Below are 20,641 nucleotides of genomic sequence, written 5' to 3'. Positions count from 1 at the left end.
ACCAAGAAAAGTCACAATGGTCGGACCTTTTCCATTTTCGTGGGTGCATGGGCTTATTAGCCGGAGGGGGCAGGGAGAGGCAGCTGCCCCCCAATCAAATTTTTTTTAAAAAATGCATAGCTAACTGACGTTCTTCCCCACCCCCAATAAAAATCTTAAGTACACCCATGAGTGGGTGGGTGGGAATCTGGGGTGGGGGTATATAAAATTATGCAGGAAGCTGAGAAAGTGAACTTTCCCTCCCTCTCTCAAGCTAGAGATTCAGGGCGGGCAAAACTGGAGTTTGCTACCCACTGGGTACAAATACATACTTTGACGTTTAGAAAACGTGTTCTTCTGATTTTCCCCTGCATCCAGTGCCCCCTCCACCCCCACGTTTTGGTTTGGAAACAGCTGTAGGGCCAACTATCCTGCCTCTAGCCATAGTACAGTGGTACCTCAGGTTACATATGCTTCAGGTTACATACGCTTCAGGTTACAGACTCCACTAACCCAGAAATAGTGCTTCAGGTTAAGAACTTTGCTTCAGGATGAGAACAGAAATCGTGCTCCGGCGGCAGCAGGAGGCCCCATTAGCTAAAGTGGTGCTTCAGGTTAAGAACAGTTTCAGGTTAAGAATGGACCTCCGGAACGAATTAAGTACTTAACCCGAGGTACCACTGTAGAGTAATAGTTATGGCTGTGTTGCCAAAGCTACCCAAGATAGATGAACCATTTGAGTTGATATAGACTAGGTGGCGGAATCATTGATTATAATAATCTCTGAACCCCAAGCTAACAAGTTGTTCATTGCTATGTTACTGAAAACCAGTAACAATTAAAAAAAATTATGTGTCTAAGGCTAGAGAATATAACCTAATGGTGCGTAAGTATCCACTTTCTTGCTTTGGGTACATGAGCTAACACTTTGCTAGGATATCAGAAATTCTTCCAGCTAGACAGAAATGACACAGTGAAACTATTGAATCATATTCATTACATTTCTATTCCATCCTTCCATCCCTTTTGTTTGCCCAGGGTGGCAAACAAAAAAGTTGAAACACAATGCAAAAATAAACATTTAAAAACCTTAAGAATATCTAAAAACATTTGAGGACAGTTACATACTCTCATAGATGCCAGAGACAGGTGTTCTTTGAACCATCAAATACCTGGTTGAATTTATACAGATCGGTAGATTTTATGCATAAGCACCAGCCCTTTTTGAGATGGCGAAGAAATGCACATTTCAAAGATGCTGTTTTGAAAAGGCTTTCAAGTCAATTTACCCTGCAGAAATGGACTGTCCTGCTGGCTTCTTATCTCCCTTGCCCAATGGCAGAGCCCGTGGTTTGCATTCAAAGGTCCCAGGGTCAAATGCTGGCAACTCCTGATAAGGCTGGGAAATACTCCCGGAGGGCTGCTGCCGGTTGTCATGTGGACAATGCTGAGCTAGATTGATGCCAATGATCCGCTTCCGTATAAGACAGGCACCTTTTTCCTGTGTTCCTAAAAGGAGCTTTTGAGGTTCATAATTGGCTCTTAACAATTGCAACGCTAGCAGAATGCTTTTCAGCACTAATGCATGGGAAGGTGTTTGGAGCATCGCTGAGTTGGTTGGCATCAGTGTTAGAAACTCAGGTATATAAACTAGGCGTCAAATGGCTCCTTAAACCAAGGTTACAGCTACCATAACAGGATGCCTAGTTGCCATTTTTGGGCAAGATGTCTCTAAAGTCTTATTTTTCAAATGGCGGGTTGATTGCAATTCATTAACAGTTAAGCATCTGGCGAGCTCAGATGACACCTTAAGCCAGGTTAAGAGAAAGGTAAAAAGTAAAAGGTAAAGGCAAAGGACCCCTGGATGGTTAGGTCCAGTCAAAGGCGACTATGGGGTTGCGGTGCTCATCTTGCTTTCAGGCCGAGGGAGCCGATGTTTGTCCACAGACAGCTTTCCGGGTCATGTGGCCAGCAGGACTAAACTGCTTCTTGTGCCATGTGACACCGTGAGCGCATGAAAACGCAGTTTATCTTCTACTTGCATGCTTTTGAACTGCTAGATTGGTAGGAGCTGGGACAGAGCAATGGGAGCTCACCCCGTTGCGGGGATTGAAACCACTGACCTTCTGATCAGCAAGCCCAAGAGGCTCAGTGGTTTAGACCACAGCGCCACCCGCATCCCAGGTTAAGGACGCAACAGCTCAGGACGCGGTAGGGCGTTGTAAGGAACGCACCTCTCCAGATGGTATATAACACCAGTACAGATAGCAAAAATGTATAAAACTGGGTCAAACATATGTTGGAAATGTAAAGAAAAGGAAGGGACCTTTTATCATATGTGGTGGGAATGTAGAGAAAAATTTTTTTAAATGGGAAATGATATATAACGAATTGAAGAAAATGTTTAAAATCACATTTGAAAAAAACAAAAACAAAACAGAAGCATTTTTGTTAGGGATTGTAGGACAAGACCTGCCAAGGAAAACAAATAATTTATTTATATATGCTACAACAGCGGCAAGAGTCTTGACAGCACAAGGATGGAAGAAGGAGGAAACCCCGACAAAAGAACAGTGGCGAGAGAAATTGATGGACTATGCAGAGCTGGCTAAACTGACATATAAACTGCGAGATAAGGACAACTTTGACTTCAGAGAAGAACGGGAACTTTTTACAAATTACTTAAAAAGACAACAAAATGAATTGGACTTCTTGGCAGGTTTTGAATAAACATACACAAATTTATTGATTGTTAACATAGCAGATAGATATTATAAGGATTTATACAATTTTACAGTATGCAGAGAATAATACGTGTTGAGAAATCAGAGAGAGGAGCTGAGGGAAGTCTCGGGGGTAGGGAGGGAGGGTTTGATGGGGAGGTGGGGTGAAAGGGGGAAAATAATGAATATGTTATGTTTTGATATTTTGATATCTTTGTTAAAACTTTTTTAACAAAGAGGAACGCACCTCCCCAAACTGCTCTGGGGTCAATGCCCTCCCCCCCGCTATGGCTCTGTTCTAAGGGTTAGTACATCCAGAGTGGAACTGGACGTGCCACAGCCTGGGAGTTCACACTACACTGCTTACAACAAAGTCTCCGGTCTCCCTTTACAATGATCTCGTCTCCCTGACTCTACACTGATGTCATTCCATCTCCCGTACAGTTTCTTCCCCAGAATGACATTCTGCGGATTAGCTTTACAGCTAATGAAACAAAAGAAACACGAGACCGCAGGCAACAGGAAGTGCGCCCTTCTGTTTAGTTTTGCATGTCCAACAAGCGACGTGACCCTGTTCCCAGCCAAGAACGTGTCACGATTGTTCAGAAAAACGTCTCCTTCTTTCCCCTAGATCCTATTGATGTATTTGAGTAGCACAGGTCATTTTCCCTTCTGCTGTTCCTGTTCCAGCTTCCCAGTGTTCGCAAGCATGCAAAGCTGCGTGGTGTTTCCTTCGTTTACGTCGCTCAGAATATTGCAGCTGGGCCCGTGGACCGATTTAGGTTCTTGCCCTCCTCCCCTTTCAAGTACAGTGGTACCTCGGGTTACATACGCTTCAGGTTACAGACTCCGCTAACCCAGAAATAGTACCTCGGGTTAAGAACTTTGCTTCAGGATGAGAACAGAAATTGTGCTCCGGTGGCACAGCAGCAGCAGGAGGCCCCATTAGCTACAGTGGTGCTTCAGGTTAAGAACAGTTTCAGGTTAAGTACTGACCTCTGGAACGAATTAAGTACTTAACCCGAGGTACCACTGCATGTTTGTGAACAGGATAAAAAGCAGCAGCTTGATGCTACATTAAAAGGAAGACAATGCAGAAGGAAAGATGGTCTCCTTTAGTTTCTGGGTGCTTATTTATAATTAAAGAAATGCAGGTATGATACCAACAGTTTTGGGTAATTAGATAGGCCTGATTCCTACTGCTTTGCAACTGAACCTTACAAAGCCTTAGAGAGGCAGTTGTCTTCCTTGAATGTCACTGCTATTAGCTTTTTCAGTAGCCTGCATGTTGCATAAAAAGGCCGCCTAGCGGGTCAGTCCTTGGTATATCTAGGTAAGCCTGGGAGCAACTGCTACCTGCAACGCCTTGGAGAACCATTGCCAGGCAGTTTACAGCTGGGATGAGGAACCCGAGAGGAACCTAATTCTATGCACCCTAGAGATGGAAGAGAGAGAGACTCCGATTGTGGGGAGAGGACTTTGCAATCTTGCAGTGCAGCAAACATGGCCCACTTGGCCTTGACCATGTATCAGCTGCAGCTGCAAATGGATTTTTCCTATGGGTCAATGGAAGGGAAAAGTTTTCCCATCTTTGTTTCAGACAACATAGATGAACAATTGCCTGACTCAGGGGCACAAGATGGTGGCCTGGGGGGGGGGATTAGTATGTGTGTGGTGGGGGTAAAACGATGGCAATGGTGGTGAGTTCCTCCACCTTTTTTCCGGGAAGAAAAAGCACTGGTTGTTTTCAATTAAAGGCGTTTCATTGTTAACAAAGGGACGTACAACATTCACATGAGTCCTTTCTACAGATCACTTCCATTTGTTGTGAGACACCTGCTGCCATAGAAGTTGTGAAGATGGGGAAGGGGGCAGAAAGAAGAAGTTGGGGGGGGCAGTGATTTTTCCTTCCTCGGAGGTTTTCAAGCAGGGGTTGGCCATGGATGCTTTAGCTGAGATTCCTGCATTGCAGCGGGTTGGACTGGATGACCCTTGAGGACCCCTTTCCAACTATACAATTCAGCTCACATTTTAATAAAACAAGACCTGGCGGCATATCTGGGCAACGGCCGGGTTTTATACTTTAAGCAACGGGGTCACTTTCTCCCAAAGGCCTTTCCTATTCCATGCCCTCCAAGCCTGGGCGCATCCAGAAACATGAAAGGCCCCTTCACTTGCCTCTCTGCCCGGCCTGCCCCATGACTGCGCACTGCAGGCAGACCGCCTGGCTCCGCCGCCAGGCACGCTTTTCCTCCCCACCCCGTCGTGTTTGGATCCCTTCATCTATCTTGAGGAAGCGTTCCGGGGACGGACGGACTAAGAACTTGGCCCTGCAAAGCTTTGGGTGCGGGTTTTGCCATGAAAAGTCCCATGCACTTAAAACAAAACTTTAGACCCACCCCGCCTCCCCAAGCAAAACGGAACAACAGGAACAGCGATGCGCGTTTGCTTCCTTCGAAAGGAGTCCGCGCAAGAGCTGCGCAAGTGCAACAGACTGCTAGACCTGCCCTCCCTCCCCAAAAAATCCCCTGCTTCCCCCCCCCCCGCCTTCCAGAAACAAATGCAAGTTGGAACGCAGCAGGGCGGCGGGGAGCGTAAAGCGCCGTGCTCTCCGTGGCGCACAGCCCCATCCGTGGAGCGCAGCTGCGTCCAAACGAGCCAGGATGCATAGGATCGCGCGCAGCGCTTAAAGGCTGTGGGCTATACCACGGGACAAGGGGGCCCGGCAGCCTCGGCGCAAGCCTAACGACTTTGCGCAGGCGCGCTGTGGGCGGGGAGGACGCGCCTCCGGGGGCCGGATCAGCTGGCGGGAGGCGTGCGCTCTTGCGCTCCCAGAGCCGGCGGCGGGGGCTGTTTTGGTGCGGAGTTCAGCAGGCAGGAGAGGGACAAAGCAGCAGCCGAGGCGGCAGCTCGCAGCGACCAGCTTCCCCCCTCCCCCCCGCGCGGATGCTGCTGCGCGGATCCTCTTCTGCTTAGGTTGCGCGCGCCCCCCATGCTCCTTGCCCGGGTCTGGCCATCATGACCACGCTCCGTTTGTGGGACCACCTGCGGGCCGGCAGCTCCGAGCTGGACTGGTGCGAAGACAACTACACCATCGTGCCCAGCATCGCCGAGTTCTACAACACGGTGCGTATCTCGAACTCAAGACCTGAGCCCGGAGAGGAGGAGGAGGAAGGTGTATTTGGAAGCCGGGGGGGGGGCGTGTGGATTGGGAAGTACGTGCAAATGCACGGTGGGGCTGAATACATGATGTTCACACGGCTCGGCTCTTTCCCTTCCCTGCCGCTCAATTACTGATTTCTCAACAAATGGTTATTTTTTAAAAACAAATGCCACCGCGTCGTGGAAATGCCAAATGAGGTTCTGGGCTCAATCAGACTTGCAATAGGATCCTGGAGACCTTCAAGTCGGGCTCCGATTTCTGCTTTGGCACCGACTCGCGTGCAAGGCGCTGCATATCAGTTCTCAGCCTTGGTCAAATTGGGAAAAGGACTATTTTGCAAATTGGGAAGAGGATACCCAGCGTTGTATTTTAAAACTGCAGCTACTGGCGAATAGCTGTGTATATATTTTTTTTATCGAAGAGAGAGCCTATCTCGGTAAACAAACAGTTTCTTAAAGTAAAACCGACCATAGCGTATTCTAAGTGGTTGTTTATTATCCTGGTGGTCTTATTTTCAGAAAGTGAGGGGCCTTAAAATACCACAAACTATCTTTTTATTATCTGAATAGCTTGCAGATATGGAACTGGGGATCAGATCGTTTTCCTGGGAGCTTTTTTCCTTTGTTTTTCCTGGCAGAAATGCTTCTAAAATCAGAGAATCCCCCATACAGCTGGAAAAAGTCTGCAGTCCTTTGAATCCCCTTTGAGAGGAGCTGGGATCATGGACTGTCATTTTTTCAGGCTGTTCAGATTGGAGGATAAAGCTTAAATTGCATGCAGTGGATTAATGGAGCAAAGCAGAATTTTCCATCTGTTATCATCTTAAGCTTTAACATTGCTTTAGAAAAGGTAGATCTGGATCTCTGGCTGATTTGCAGATCAGCAGGCTTTCCTAACAACTAAAACGCTACAATCTGGGCATCTGATCGTTAGGAAACTTGAAGGGAAATTCTGGTACTGAACTGAGAGCAAAATTTCTGGCCTGATCAGGAGTTCACAAGCTTGAAGTCTGCCTTTCCCAGCTTTAGAAAAACAGCTTTTTCTCAAGGAATTAAGAGTGCTTTCAGGGCTGATTTACATATTAACAAATTCTTCCATGCAATCAGCTCTGTGTAGGAATAATGCTATCTTGCATGTAGGTTTTCACACATAGTTGTCCAAAAAATTTATTAGTTTTCACAATATTACAAACAAACACACAAGACAAACAAACATAAATCATAGCCTTATTGAAAATTACAGTTATTAACTTTGTTAAATGACTTCCTCGCTTCCCTTTGGTTGAATTTCATTGCATGTCCTTTTAACAGTTTTCCAAATCCCAATTCTTATGAAATTTAACTTAAACATTAACATCCTTAGACCTTCACGTTATGGAATTAAACATATCAATTCATCACTTAACATAAATAAAATCCTTAGCCAATTGGGTATCTGCAAGCTATTTTCAGTTTAACTTAACAAATTTAACTAAATAATCATTAAATTTAATCCATTCTTCCTGATACTCCTCCTCCTTCTGGTCGCGGACTCTTCCGGTTAGGTCGGCTAGCTCCGAAAAATCCATCATCTTCATCTGCCATTCTTCTATTGTTGGTAATTCTTGGGTTTTCCACTTTTTAGCTAACAAAATACGAGCAGCAGTTGTGGCATACAAAAATAATTCAACATCTTTCTTGGGCAATTCCAAACCTCTGGTTTCTTTATAAATGTATATTTATGTATATGTATATTTATATACATGTATATATACATGTATATTTATGTATATTTATATGTATATTTATATAAATGTATATTTCAACATTTTTTTCCATTTATTATAAATCTTTTCCCAGAAGTTTTTCACCTTGGGACAGGTCCACCACATATGATAAAAGGTTCCTTCCTTTTCTTTACATTTCCAACACATATTGTCACAGTTATGATATATCTTTTCTAATTTTAAAATAAAAATAAAAATAGGTTTTCACACATAGAGGACTGTGCATTCATGCAAAAATGTGGCCTGGATGCACATGGTGTTGCATGCTGGTAACACATTAATTTAACCTGTTAATAAGTCTGCCCTCCCCCACAAAAAACTAGCTTGCAAACTAACTAGCCTTCTGACTGCACACGCCTATGTTAAGTCAATAGCGTGTTTAAACAGCCCGAAAGAATAAGAATAATCTTTCTTCCATCTTCAAAAGGTTCCCTGCTTTTCTGGTCAGGAGGGATTCTTTTAAGTTATTCACCTGGTTTTCTGTGTCAATTTATAAGCCGGCACTTAATTCCTACCTCCACAATATTGTGGCAATGTGTGGAGCGGCCCCTCATCCCATGGGACAATTGTTGCGTACTTTCCTTCGTTTCTTCGTTTGCTGATTTGAAAACACAAGTCGTGTTTTTCCACTGCAAGATCTTTAATGCTGTTGGTGACCCAGAATAAAACAGTATCAAACCAAAATCCACATTTGAACGTAACTCCCCAACCTGCGTACGAAAGTGCGCACACTGACGCAGGATAGAGGTAGCAACAACAAAACAGGCAACAAATGGGAGGGAAGAAATTGTGCTTTTATTTTCCTTCCACCTGACTTCAAAACAGGAGGCCACCTGGAAAAGGCCAGTGTGTTTATTTTCTCAGGATCCTGTTGTTAGGAGCATGTTGACACTTCAGCGCTTTAAAGATTGCTCCTTGCAGTCCGAAACAGTGTCTTTAGCATATGTGCCTCCAGGGTGCAAAGATCCGCCCAGCGCCCCCAAATTTAGTTTAGCCCCCAAATTAATACCACCACACTTATAAGCAGTTGGTCCCTTACCTTTCCCGCCCCGACCTGGCCACAGTGATCCATGCGACGGTCACCTCCAGGCTTGACTACTGTAATTCGCTCTACGTGGGGCTGCCCTTGAAGCTCTCCCAGAAACTCCAGCGGGTGCAGAATGCTGCAGCCAGGCTCCTCACAGGGTCTCTGCCATGGGAGCATATTCACCCAGTGCTTTTCAAGCTGCACTGGCTCCCGGTGGAGTACAGGGTCAGATTTAAGGTGCTGCTTTTGACCTTTAAAGCCCTTCACGGCCTAGGACCCTTGTACCTACGGGACCGCCTCTCCTGGTATGCCCCGCGGAGGACCTTAAGGTCCATATATAGCAACACCCTAGAGGTCCTGGGCCCTAGGGAAGTTAGATTAGCCTCAACCAGAGTCAGGGCCTTCTCAACACTGGCTCCGGCCTGGTCCTCTGTCTCATGAGACCAGGGCCCTGCGGGATCGGATCTCTTTTCTTAGGGCCTGTAAGACAGAGTTGTTTCACCTGGCCTTTGGCTCAGAATCAGCTTGATTCCCTCCCCCTTTTTCTTTTTCCTTTCTCCTCCTATGATGAGATTGCTCCCTAATTGTTTTAATGTTGTATCTTAATCTTTTAAATTGTATTTTAATCAACTTGTTTTTATTATTGGTTGTTAGCCGCCCTGAGCCCGGTCTTGGCTGGGGAGGGCGGGGTATAAATAAAAATTTATTATTATTATTGTTTGGGCACCTACTTAGGAGAAACATCAGTCATGTCAAAGGTGCCTCTGATCCCGCTGCCTCATAGCGGCTCAATATAATACGTAACATAATATTTTGATGTAAGAGTTAATTTCGCGTGCACGGTGCCGTTGAGAATGACAGGCGATGGTGTGGCGCGTCTTTGGTAAATGAGCGCACAAAGTCGAAAGTCCTTTAGTGAAACAGTAGGTATACATTTCGGTAATACTTAGGTATATATGTATTTTGTTTTTCTAGCTTGATCAAAATTATTTATTATTTCATAACAGGTAGATGGTTGAGAGCTTAGGTGGCTTCAGCAGCGGGCGCATGGTGCTCCCCGCCCCAGAATTCGGCGCCCGGGTGCCCTGCACCCCTTGCACCCCCGGGGAAAGACGGCCCTGCCTGTGACATTTTGGTCTTTGGCCTGAGCAACAGCTTAACTACACCACTGTATATGAGTTGTCGTCTGAATGTCAGGCTGCTGTTGGTGTCAATTTTACTGACTGATTGACCGAATTAATTGGGGGTGAGCCTCATCATTGCCCCAAGTCTGAACTAGGAAGCAAGTTTTCGTTCCCCGAAGACAGCTTGCATAAACCCGGGCCGTGCTGCATCTTAAAGCGAATAGCAAGGAGGAATGAAATGGTGCTGTTGGCCATTGATGGGCCAACAGAGTTGTCACCCTCCTCTCACATTTGTTTATTATTTTATTTATTGAGATTTATATAACACCCGCCATCGTAAGATCTCATAAGATGGAAACATGAAAATAAGTAAAACAGCAAAACAATAACCCCCCTTCCCACAGACACATTTGAAAGCCTTGCTAAAAGGTTTACAAAATAATATAAAATCCATGTATGAGAGTTCCCTAAAATAAGCCACGTGTGATAATGCTCTGCAACACATTAATTCTTTCTCCAATTCCTTAGAGTGTAATCCACATACCTGCTGAGCATGTTTTATAAGCGCAAGGGGGCTTATTCGGAGCAAATGATTTATACATGCCCCTCACCTCACACCCATGTGTGCACTCGAGAAGAGTGATCCACCATTGCTCCCATTTTACAGATGGACTACCGAGGCAGAGTTCTTCTTACCTGCACCTTATCTTCAGGTTTGCACAGGTGATGGGTTAGGATACCGGTTGAAGTCGTCAAGAGTTTGCGCCCAATAGGTTCTTCTCATCACTTATGAGCCACAGGAAGTGTCTGCATTTCCGACTAGACACCCTGAGGTTGTGTGCCCTAATTCTGTCACCGGGGTTTTTGAAAAGCAGGCAATCCACAAGTGATGGATTAGTTTACCTGAATTTCAGGTGTGTCTAAGACCTGTAATACATGATCTAATAATTTTCATTCCAATCCAATTCATCACCCACCACAGACATAATAATCCAGTAATGTCCCCAAGCAGGTTTATTATTATTATTAATTAATTAATCAATCCACCCATGGGCTCAGCAGGATGCTCTGATGAGGACATACTTTGAACGTCAAGGTTTATTTATTTATTAAATTTGTATACCTCCCTTATACCCGTAGATCTCAGGGCCATTCACAACATAAAATCGCAATATAAAAAACAAACAAACAGAAAATGCATAATAGAAACAAAAGACAAACCAAGAATCCCCCTTTCCACATTTTCAAAGGGCTTCAGATGACAATCAGCCCAAGGCCTGGGCGGTTTTTTTGCCTGGCACCTAAAGGTGTAGAATGAATGAGTCTCCCTGGGGGAGAACGTTCCACATTTCGATTTGGGGTGGGAGGCGAAATATCATCCATTTTTTTATTTGCATACCGTCTTTCTATCTTACAATACTCAAGGCGGTTTATAAGCTGAAGATGTAGCAATCTAATGCAATACAAAAGTGTGATAATAAAACAAAACTTTAAGCAACCTACATCAAAAAGTAACATTCAACAATTATTAAAGGTAAAGGTACCCCTGCCCGTACGGGCCAGTCGTGTCCGACTCTAGGGTTGTGCGCCCATCTCACTTAAGAGGCCGGGGGCCAGCGCTGTCTGGAGACACTTCCGGGTCACGTGCCCAACAATTATTAGAGTAGTATAAAATAATAATATCAACATATAAAAGGAAAGGGTTGATATTCCCCTCCCCCCCCATTTTTTTTCTAGTGACAGCTACTTTTAGAAAATAAAGTCAATATTGGGAGATCCCTCCCAAATGATTGGATCTCTCAGGCCCACCTCCGCCATGGATGCCCTTCTGATTTCAAGAGGAGAGAAAAAGTTGCCTCTTTCCTCACGGGCGTTTGCTGGTTGCAATTAAGAAGCTGAAGTGAATATAAAGTAGGAGTGCTTTTTTCCCCTTGCAGCCCAAATTAAGGATTATATCTTGTGCTTTGAAACTTGAAAAGCAACTCAAAAGGGTTTGCTCTTCTCAAGCAACTGTCTTGTACCGAAAGTAGTGGGGTTTGATCTTTACAAAATAGCCTGCTTAGTGCTTTCCGTTCCATCTGCAAGGCTGTTTCTAAAGTCAAGCGGAACAGGGTGGAAAAATGCACCTCTCTCTTCCTCCTTCCTTTCCCTCAACGCCCCTGTCCCATGCCCAGAGTTTCTGAATTTTTCCCTGCGTGGAAGAAAGTACTCTGTCAGTGAAGGCCTCCCATTGTGTGCTAGCGCTGGGCGATACCTGGTTTTCAACATCGCGATAGATCAACATGGCGATAGATCACCAGTGAAACATCGCAATATACCGATATATCACAATGTCTGAAATAAGGATGGAGCTATGTACAGTGGTCCCTTGGTTCTCAAACTTAATCCGTTCCAGATGTCCGTCGCAAAACCAAGACGTGCTTTCCCATAGAAAGTAATGCAAAACGGATCAATCCATTACAGACTTTTAAAAACCTTTTAACATGAATTTTACTATCTAACAAGACCGTTGATCCATAAAATGAAAATAATCAATGTACTATAAACTAAATAAGACAGTATTGTAGATGATAAAAATTAAAATTATTATTTTTTCTTACCTGCACTAATGATAGTCATTGTTTGGATGGGGGGCTTTTATCCATTTCTGCAGTCACACAATCAATCAGTCAGTAGCTGAACTGGGTTCCACACAGTCACAAAAACAAATAAACCGAAAAAGCCTCAAAAACAAAAATGCAAAATAAATAGCAAAAACAAAAGCAGCAAACATAATCCGTTCCAGAAGTCTGATATATTGCCAGGTCAAAGATTAGGAAACCATTATCACAATATGGACTTCAAACCGATTTGGGATGATATATTGACATATTGCCCACCCTAGTCTGTCCACTGGGCTCTGCTGAATCTGCTGATGAAGAGAGCCTTGTGACTTCAGACTGCAAGCGAGGGATGCCATTTCTGAACGCTCCCAGTGTTTGCAAGATACAGTGGAACCTCGGTTTTCGAACGTAATCCATTCCGGAAGACCGTTCAACTTCCAAAACGTTTAAAAAACTGAAAGCGGAGCCTCAGCTCAATAGGGTAGCTCAAAACGGAAGCAGAGCCGGATGTTCGGGTTCCGAAAAATGTTCAAAAACCGGAACATTTACTTCTGGGTTTTCGGCATTCGGGAGCCGAAATGTTTGAAAACGGAGCCGTTCAAGAACCGAGGTTTGACTGTGCAAAGCTCCCTGCCTGTCAACAATACCGTGTCTGGGAGAAACCTGCTCTTAGCTATCTCTCTGTTTCACTGCGGGGCTGGTTTTCTAATTGCAGGACGTTCAGGGAGGTATTCCACTTATCATTTCCCCCCCCTTCCTGGTTCTGTTTATTCTGCCCCCTCAGAACTTTTGCTCCCCTTTGCTGTGTCCATCAGAGAGCCGGTTCAGGGAGCTCTTAGCTCCTCTTCCGTTGGTCTCCTGGAATCGCAGAGCATAGAATCATAGGATCGCAGAATTGGAAAGGGACCCGAGGGTCATCTAGTCGAACCCCGCCATCTCAGCTGAAGCATCCATGACAGACGGCCATCCAACCTCTGTTTAAAAGCCCCCAAGGAAGGAGAGTCCACCATCTCCCTAGAGAGACAGCTCTTACTGTCAGAACGTTCTTCCTGATATCTAGTTGGAAATCTCCTTTCTTGTTGACCTCTTGATGTGCCCCAAACAACAAGGAAGGGGTGTGGTGGGGGTTCTCCACCCACTCCCTCCAACACAACAAGGCTGCCCCAAAATTAAGAAGCTAAAGCCAACCGATTGTTCTGTCGTAGAGTTTGAACTATGGCTGGCTCTCCCATGAGGCAAAGTGAGGCAATGGTGTCACGGTCCGAGTCAAAGTCCCAGCTGAGGACGTCGGGACCGGGGGCAAGATGGCGGGGTGGGAGCAGGAACGGGGGTCCAGAAGTCAGGAAGCCAAGAGTCTGAGCGTCAGAGAGCCGGGAGTCAAGAAGCCAAGGGTCCGAGGGTCAGGAAGCAAGGAGTCACGAAGTCAAGGGTCCAAGGATCAAGAAGCAAGGAGTCAAGGAGCCAAACACAGCAAGGCAGGGAACGTGTTGCTGTGGCAAAGAGCCGAAGGAAAATGCTGACCTTATATCCCTTCCCGGCTCTTGCCACCAGATGCAGCGAGTTACCAATCAGCCTCACCTGTGTGGCCGCGCCTTGCCTCCTCAGAACAAACTTAGGAAGGCCCCAGTCCTGCGAAGCCCTACCGGTCACAGGCCTGGCTCCTGCATGCACTCCACTCAGGCGGCAGGATCCACAGGGACGGCAGATCTGTCTTCCAGCAGCATTGTCCGTTGCTGCTGTGGTGACATTGACAGGGTGCTCCTTGCCGCCTCTATAGCAGCTTCTTGGCCAGTAGGAGGCATGGCTGGTCTCCCGTCACCCTTGTCCCCATTGTAGATCTTTATTCCTCTCCTGGCAGGGTGGGCGGCACTGTTTTGTGGCTCGCCTCAGGTGGCAAAATTCCTTGAGCCACGGGAGGAGCCGTGTTTGCCATGTGTTTTGCCAGGCCAAAGTGCTGGCTCGGACCAGAACGTCCCACGAGTTGGAGCCAAGTGACTTCTGCTCAATTTATTCTTCCTTGCACGTTCAAGTCTTTCAATGCTCTCGGCCAGAAGAAGAAGAAGAAGAAGAAGAAGAAGAAGAAGAAGAAGAAGAAGAAGAAGAAGAAAGGGCACGGGTTCCTCAAAAGAGGAATTCAAGGAGACCGAGTTGCAAGTGTTTCATAGCGCTTTCTTTCTTCTGGCTCAAAATTGGGGGATGCCCGCAACCCAGTTGGCCTCTTTCATGGCCACCACTCCTGGTTTTGTGGTTGCAGCCTTGGCAGTGGTCTTCCAGGGACCATACCTGTTGGTCTCCGCCATTTTCATATTGTGTCAACATGAGGGTGATGTCTTCTCCAGGCAGTTGAGAGCACTGCATGTCCTAGAAAGAGTTGACTCGGGCAAAGCGATGGTCTAAGTCGTGCATGGCATGAGGTCTGTCTACACCATGGGTAGGCAAACTAAGGCCAGATCCGGCCCAATCGCCTTCTAAATCTGGCCCGTGGACGGTCCAGGAATCAATGTGTTTTTACATGAGTAGAATGTGTGCTTTTATTTATGTGTGCTATTTATTTATTATTAATCTCTGGGTTATTTGTGGGGCATAGGAATTCATTATTCCCTCCCAAAAAATATAGTCCGGCCCCTCACAAGGTCTGAGGGACAGTGGACCGGCCCCCTGCTGGAAAAGTTTGCTGACCCCTGGTCTACACTTCTATCTCAATTTGTGTGTCAGGGCAGGGATGGAGTCTTGGGGGGCGGGGGGAGATGTTGTTTTTATTTCTGCCTCCTCTTATCCAGATATTTGCCTAGGAAAGTGCTAAGCTTACTGCGTTGTGCAAGATCCCTCTCCCGCCCCCAACATTTTTTGTTTCGGTTTTGTAAAATACCACTTTATTTAATCATTCCCTTCTGCTTATTTAATTTTTTTTCCCGTTTCCCCCCTTAGATAAGCAACATCTTATTTTTTGTTTTGCCACCCATATGTATGTGCTTATTCCGACAATATGCAACCTGCTTCAACAGCGGAATATATTTAATATGGACCCTCCTTGTGGTGGTTGGTAAGTCCTTCTGTGTCTGTCCTATGTGACCTGAAATTCTGAGAAATTATATTTATTTATTTATTATTTGAAAACAAGGCGCACCGGGGTGGGGGTGGACAACAAATAAGGTGCTTGGAGAATGTGCCCAAATTCAGAAATACAGTACACTCCCAAAATAAAATATTGGAAGTTGGGTGCCATTTTGAGCCTCTCAGTTTCCCCTGCTATGTATTAAAGAAGGTAGTTTTCCATTATTATGAACATTGTGGGATACGTCATGGTGCTTCCAGTTCGATTCTTATTCTGGGATGGCTTCTCCTCAAGCCGACAAGTTTTATCCACCCTCCATTTAATCTGGATTTAGCCTTTCTGGCAGAAATCCAATAAGTATAAAAAAGTCTGTGGCCAGTGACCCATTTCTGCTAATATGCAGATTAAGTCCCTGTCTGTAAGCATTGAGGTTGGTTTCGGTTCTGGTCTTAATGGTCTCGAGAGGAAGGGCAGTGCGTATTATTTTACTTACCTCAAAGAGTAGTAGGCCAGCCCTGTTTGCTCAGTCAGGCCCTGAACTACTCATCAGCTGATTTCCTTTTTGCGCCTTCATATATATATAGATATCTATTTTAACACATCCTCACAGTTTCTCAATTAAGTTCTGCAATGAGATAACTGACTGTGCAAACAAAACCCCTCCCCACTGAAGTCTCCCACAAATACTTTGCTCTAAAGTTAATTTTGAAGCTTTTGGGAGTGGGTTCCGATCTTCAAAATCTAGCTCTTCGCCGTGTGCTTGGTTGCTTGCTTGCATTCAGTTTTCAGACACTTGTCTGTGCAAAGCCGCCTGGCTGTTGTTGAATCTCGCCGAGAAGAGAAGAGGAAAGTTTCAACTGTGCTGTAATGACCTCTTGATTCTGAATGTGTCCCCCCTCCAGGAATTGGATCTGTCTACTTCCACGCCACGCTCAGTTTCCTGGGTCAAATGCTTGACGAACTCGCTATACTCTGGGTTTTGATGTGTGCTCTGGCTCTGTGGTTTCCCAGAAGATATCTTCCCAAAATGTTCAGGAACGACAGGTAATGTCTCTTAAGCGCTGGTGTGCTGGTCCCGAGGGTTAACCGTGCAGCGAGGTCCAAGCCCAGTCCGAGGTCGAGGGTGCGGTATGGAGGCTGAAGCGGGGTCCAAGGCAGGGAGTCGGGTGAGGTCAGGAACTCTGGCAGAAGAGCAGGACAGGGTGCAGGCAGGAACAGGTTACCAACAATGTTGCTCCCGCAACCTGGGACTGGGGCCCCGGTCCACAGGTGTCTCGCCTCTCCTGGCCTGAAGGCGAGCACTCCTCCTGCAGGAACTTAGTTCCCTCTGCCTCTCTGCCCTGAGCCTCTGCAGCTCAGGAGGGGCTGGAGGGTTACTGGACCCAGAGGCAACCTCCGTTCCCCTGCCGGGGCTGAGAGTGGAGCACCTGCAGGCAATGGGTCCTCCCCCTCTCAGGAGCCAGAGCAGACTCAGCTGATTCCTGCACCTGAGGATCCAACACAGGTGAGGACCCTTCAGGCTCAAGCCCCAGCCCCGGCTCAGCTGGTTCTGGAGGTAGGGACTCCTGTGCAGGCTGGGATTCCTCAGGTTCAGCCTCCGAGTCTGAATCGCAGGCCATCACAGCTGGCCTTTAAAGAGTGGGCTGCATTAATAGCACCGTGCCCTTCTCCTCGGAAGAGGGCAGGAGAGAACCATAAAGGGCTGTAACCCAGAGATTCTGACATCACCTTTAAATTTGCCATCTGCCAAGGCTATAATAAAAACTAGGTTGTGGGATATTGAAAGCCAAGAACTAACAGTAGCAGCAGATAAAACATGTTCCCCTCTTTATTTTCAACTTTCTTGGGCACATGAAACTAACACAATTACCTTGAATTTCTGCTTAACCCTCAAGAAAGAAGGGCATTTTCGCTGGCGAGGTTTAATTCAAATCCACCAAACCTCCTTTGGGGAAGGTTCTCAGGCAGGGTGGAAGGAGAAAGGACTTGCCCAGGTGAAGACCACCTGGTGGAAACCCTCACACACATGGTTCTTAATTGTAAACTATATGCTGATCTCCGTCAGCAATTTCTAGATCAACTCTGTATCCCCAAATAGAAACCAGAGTTGGAGGTCATACATTTTCTATTACTGGGGAATGATCAGGAGCTCACCAAGTTAGTGGCTAAATATCTCCATTTGGTTTTTTGTCGTCGAAATACACTGCAGACGTCAGATCTCCCTGGAGACCAAGAGATGTGACCATAGACTGTTCTGCCTCCTTTCTTTTAGTAAATGTTTTGTGCCACTGGAGAAGTGGAAATTCTGTATTGATTCGTTTTGGAAGTTTGTATGTGATGCCAATAAAAGGTTTAATGATGCTGACTCTTTTTTAAAAAAATAATCCAGGGGCCGATTTAAGGCAGCAGTGGGCATCCTCTCTGGGGTCACCACCTGCCTCGCCTTCATTAAGCCTGCCATCAATAACATCTCGCTGATGACGTTGGGTCTTCCCTGCAGTGCCTTGCTTGTCGCAGAGCTGAAAAGGTGGGTGTCTGTCGCTGTGACAAAATAGATCTTCTGTTTGGATGCTTGCTTACCGTTTGGAGCGAACACCTTCTGGGTGTGTGCAGGGCCAGATTTAGATTTGATGAGGCCCTCAGCTCCTGAAGGTAATGGGGCAAAACAAAATATCTTGTCACGTCAAAGAGGTGACGGAGGCTCCCAGTTTGAAAGCTGCCACCTGGGCCTTCAAAAGGGGCTGTGATGCTGAGAAAAGAGATTATGATTTTTTAATAATTTATTATTTATGCCCTGTCCATCTCTCTACCCCCCCCCCCACATTTTTTAAAAATATCAGTTGTAACTGTCTGGCTGTTAAGTAAAGGTAAAGGGTCCTCTGACCATTAGGTCCAGTCGTGGCTGACTCTGGTGTTGCGGCACTCATTTCGCTTTACTGGCCGAGGGAGCTGGCGTACAGCTTCCCGGTCATGTGGCCAGCATGACTAAGCCGCTTCTGGCGAACCAGAGCAGTGCATGGAAACGCCATTTACCTTCCCGCCAGAGCGGTACTTATTTATCTACTTGCACTTTGACGTGCTTTCGAACTGCTAGGTTGGCAGGAGCAGGGACCGAGCAACTGGAGCTCACCCCGTCGTGGGGATTCGAACCGCCGACCTTCTGATCGGCAAGCCCAAGAGGCTCTGTGGTTTAACCCACAGTGCCACCCGCATCCCAGTGCCTGGCTGTTAGTCACCATCTGAATGGTCTCATTTATTTGGAAACCAGAAATGGGAGTGGAACTGCGCTGGGATGAGAACCCCTCGGGCAGGTGTAACGCACCCTAACTTACCGCCAGTCCTTCTTGCAACAGTGTTGTGGGGAAAGTAGGAAGACGAAACCAAAGTACCGCTTTACACGGGATCATGTGATCTATGGCATTTGCTCCTGCCATACGCAATGGCTGTCATCAGCTTGGATGCCTCTAAAAGTGGCTTAGACTTTCTGTGGTTAGTTGTAAGCCTTAATTTGCTTTTGGCTCGTGGCTTTTTCTGGGCCACATGCTTGTTGTTGTTTTTTTAAGAGTGCTTTTAGACAATGCCCTTGATATTTGTTTTCGTGCCATGACCTGCCTTGGGGCAGGGGGTGTATGCAACCGTTGTCCCCAAATGTACAAAGCTTATCGTCTCTGAGTTTTGTTCAGTTCTTAATCTTGGGTCAGATGTCATTCCGTTGCTGTGCTTTTAATGATCTCCTGGCTTGGCTTTCAGATGCGACAATGTGCGAGTGTACAAGCTGGGACTCTTTTCTGGCCTCTGGTGGACTTTGGCTCTTTTTTGTTGGATCAGCGACAAAGCATTTTGTGAGATCTGGTCGTCATTCAACTTCCCATATTTGCACTGCGTATGGTGAGTCCATCGTGTTCGGATTCCAGTCCTTGCCACAATTCCCGCCCCCCTCTCTCAGCCCTCCGTTTCTCGGTGTTACACCTTGCCGTATTTGTTGGATGAAGAGACTACCCTTCACCAATGTCAGAGGTCCCCAAACTAAGGCCTGTGGGCCGGATAAGGCCCGAGGGACTCGTTTATCTGGCCTGCGGCCACCTTCGCCACCCGTGGCCGCCACCCGCTCTTACCGGCACTGCTCTGCGCGGCTGCCCACTTCCGGGTCGGAGGAGCACCAGAAATAGCTTGTGCGCATGCGCAAACATTATTTCTGGTGCACATCCGGGTCGGAGGAGGCCTGTGCACATGCGCACAAGCTATTTCCGGTGCTCCTCCAACCCGGAAGTGCGCCGGAAATAGCGTGTGCGCACGCGTATGGGCACGTGCTCCCCCATGTAGTGGTTAAGAGCGATAGACTCCCAAACTGGGGAACCGGGTTCGCGTCCCCGCTTCTCCACATGCAGCTGCTGGGTGACCTTGGGCCAGTCACACTTCTCTGAAGTCTCTCAGCCCCACTCACCTCCCAGAGTGTTTGTTGTGGGGGAGGAAGGGAAAGGAGAATGTTAGCCGCTTTGAGACTCCTTCGGGTAGTGATAAAGCGGGATATCAAGTCCAAACTCTCTCTCCGGCCCACAATGCAATTGGTGCTGGAAACACCAGCTTGAGGCGCGGTAAGTTTGCTGACCCCTGACTAATGTAGTACCCGCCTCCCCGATGCCCATCAGCCCCCCCCCAGCCCCACACACTGGAGGGCACTATGTTTGTTAAAGCTGGTCTGAGTGTAATCTGTGAAGGCTGATCCAGACACTACACGTATTCAACTCTGTTGTTTTTACAAAAATGAGCGTTGGGAGAGAAAAAAAAGTTTTGTTGCCTTAATGCCGGATTTACATTTCTAAGGAAGCAGCCCTGTGCTTGGGGCAAAGCGCATCTTTTGCCTGCCTAAGATCCCCGGTTCAGTCCCTGACATCTCCTGCTTCAGCCTCATGATACAGTGATACAGTGGTACCTCGGGTTACATACGCTTCAGGTTACATACGCTTCAGGTTACAGACCCCTCTAACCCAGAAATATTACCTTGGGTTAAGAACTTTGCTTCAGGATGAGAACAGAAATTGCGTGGCGGCAGCAGGAGGCCCCATTAGCTAAAGTGGTGCTTCAGGTTAAGAACAGTTTCAGGTTAAGAACGGACCTCCGGAACGAATTAAGTACTTAACCCGAGGTACCACTGTATAGTGATACATCACGATGCCAAAAAGGAAGGAGTGCGAGGCACCA

At 46.6% G+C, this 20,641-nt stretch overlaps 1 protein-coding gene across 4 annotated transcripts in view; it reads left to right on the top strand.

The window, feature by feature from the left end:
• The first annotated feature begins 5,163 nt into the window (after positions 1-5,163).
• ACER2 (alkaline ceramidase 2) overlaps positions 5,164-20,641 on the top strand; it is a 529,013-nt gene continuing 513,535 nt past the window's right edge. For 3 of the 4 annotated variants that reach the window (XR_014543032.1, XR_014543033.1, XM_083593993.1), the window contains exons 1-5: positions 5,279-5,828; positions 15,313-15,427; positions 16,342-16,483; positions 17,829-17,966; positions 19,190-19,327. Coding sequence is in view for 1 of the 4 variants with exons in the window: in XM_083593993.1 (XP_083450119.1) it covers positions 5,721-5,828; positions 15,313-15,427; positions 16,342-16,483; positions 17,829-17,966; positions 19,190-19,327 (641 nt within the window). In the remaining 3 variants the exon portion in view is untranslated. Of the gene's footprint in view, positions 5,829-15,312; positions 15,428-16,341; positions 16,484-17,828; positions 17,967-19,189; positions 19,328-20,641 lie in introns of all 4 variants that reach the window. The other variant, XR_014543031.1, reaches the window with a different exon arrangement.

Source organism: Podarcis filfolensis (genome assembly GCF_964270895.1).
Source record: "Podarcis filfolensis genome assembly, chromosome: 17".
Classification (NCBI taxonomy): Eukaryota; Metazoa; Chordata; class Lepidosauria; order Squamata; family Lacertidae; genus Podarcis; species Podarcis filfolensis.
Note: the sequence above shows the minus strand (reverse complement) of the source record. Positions and strands in the feature narration are given on the sequence as shown.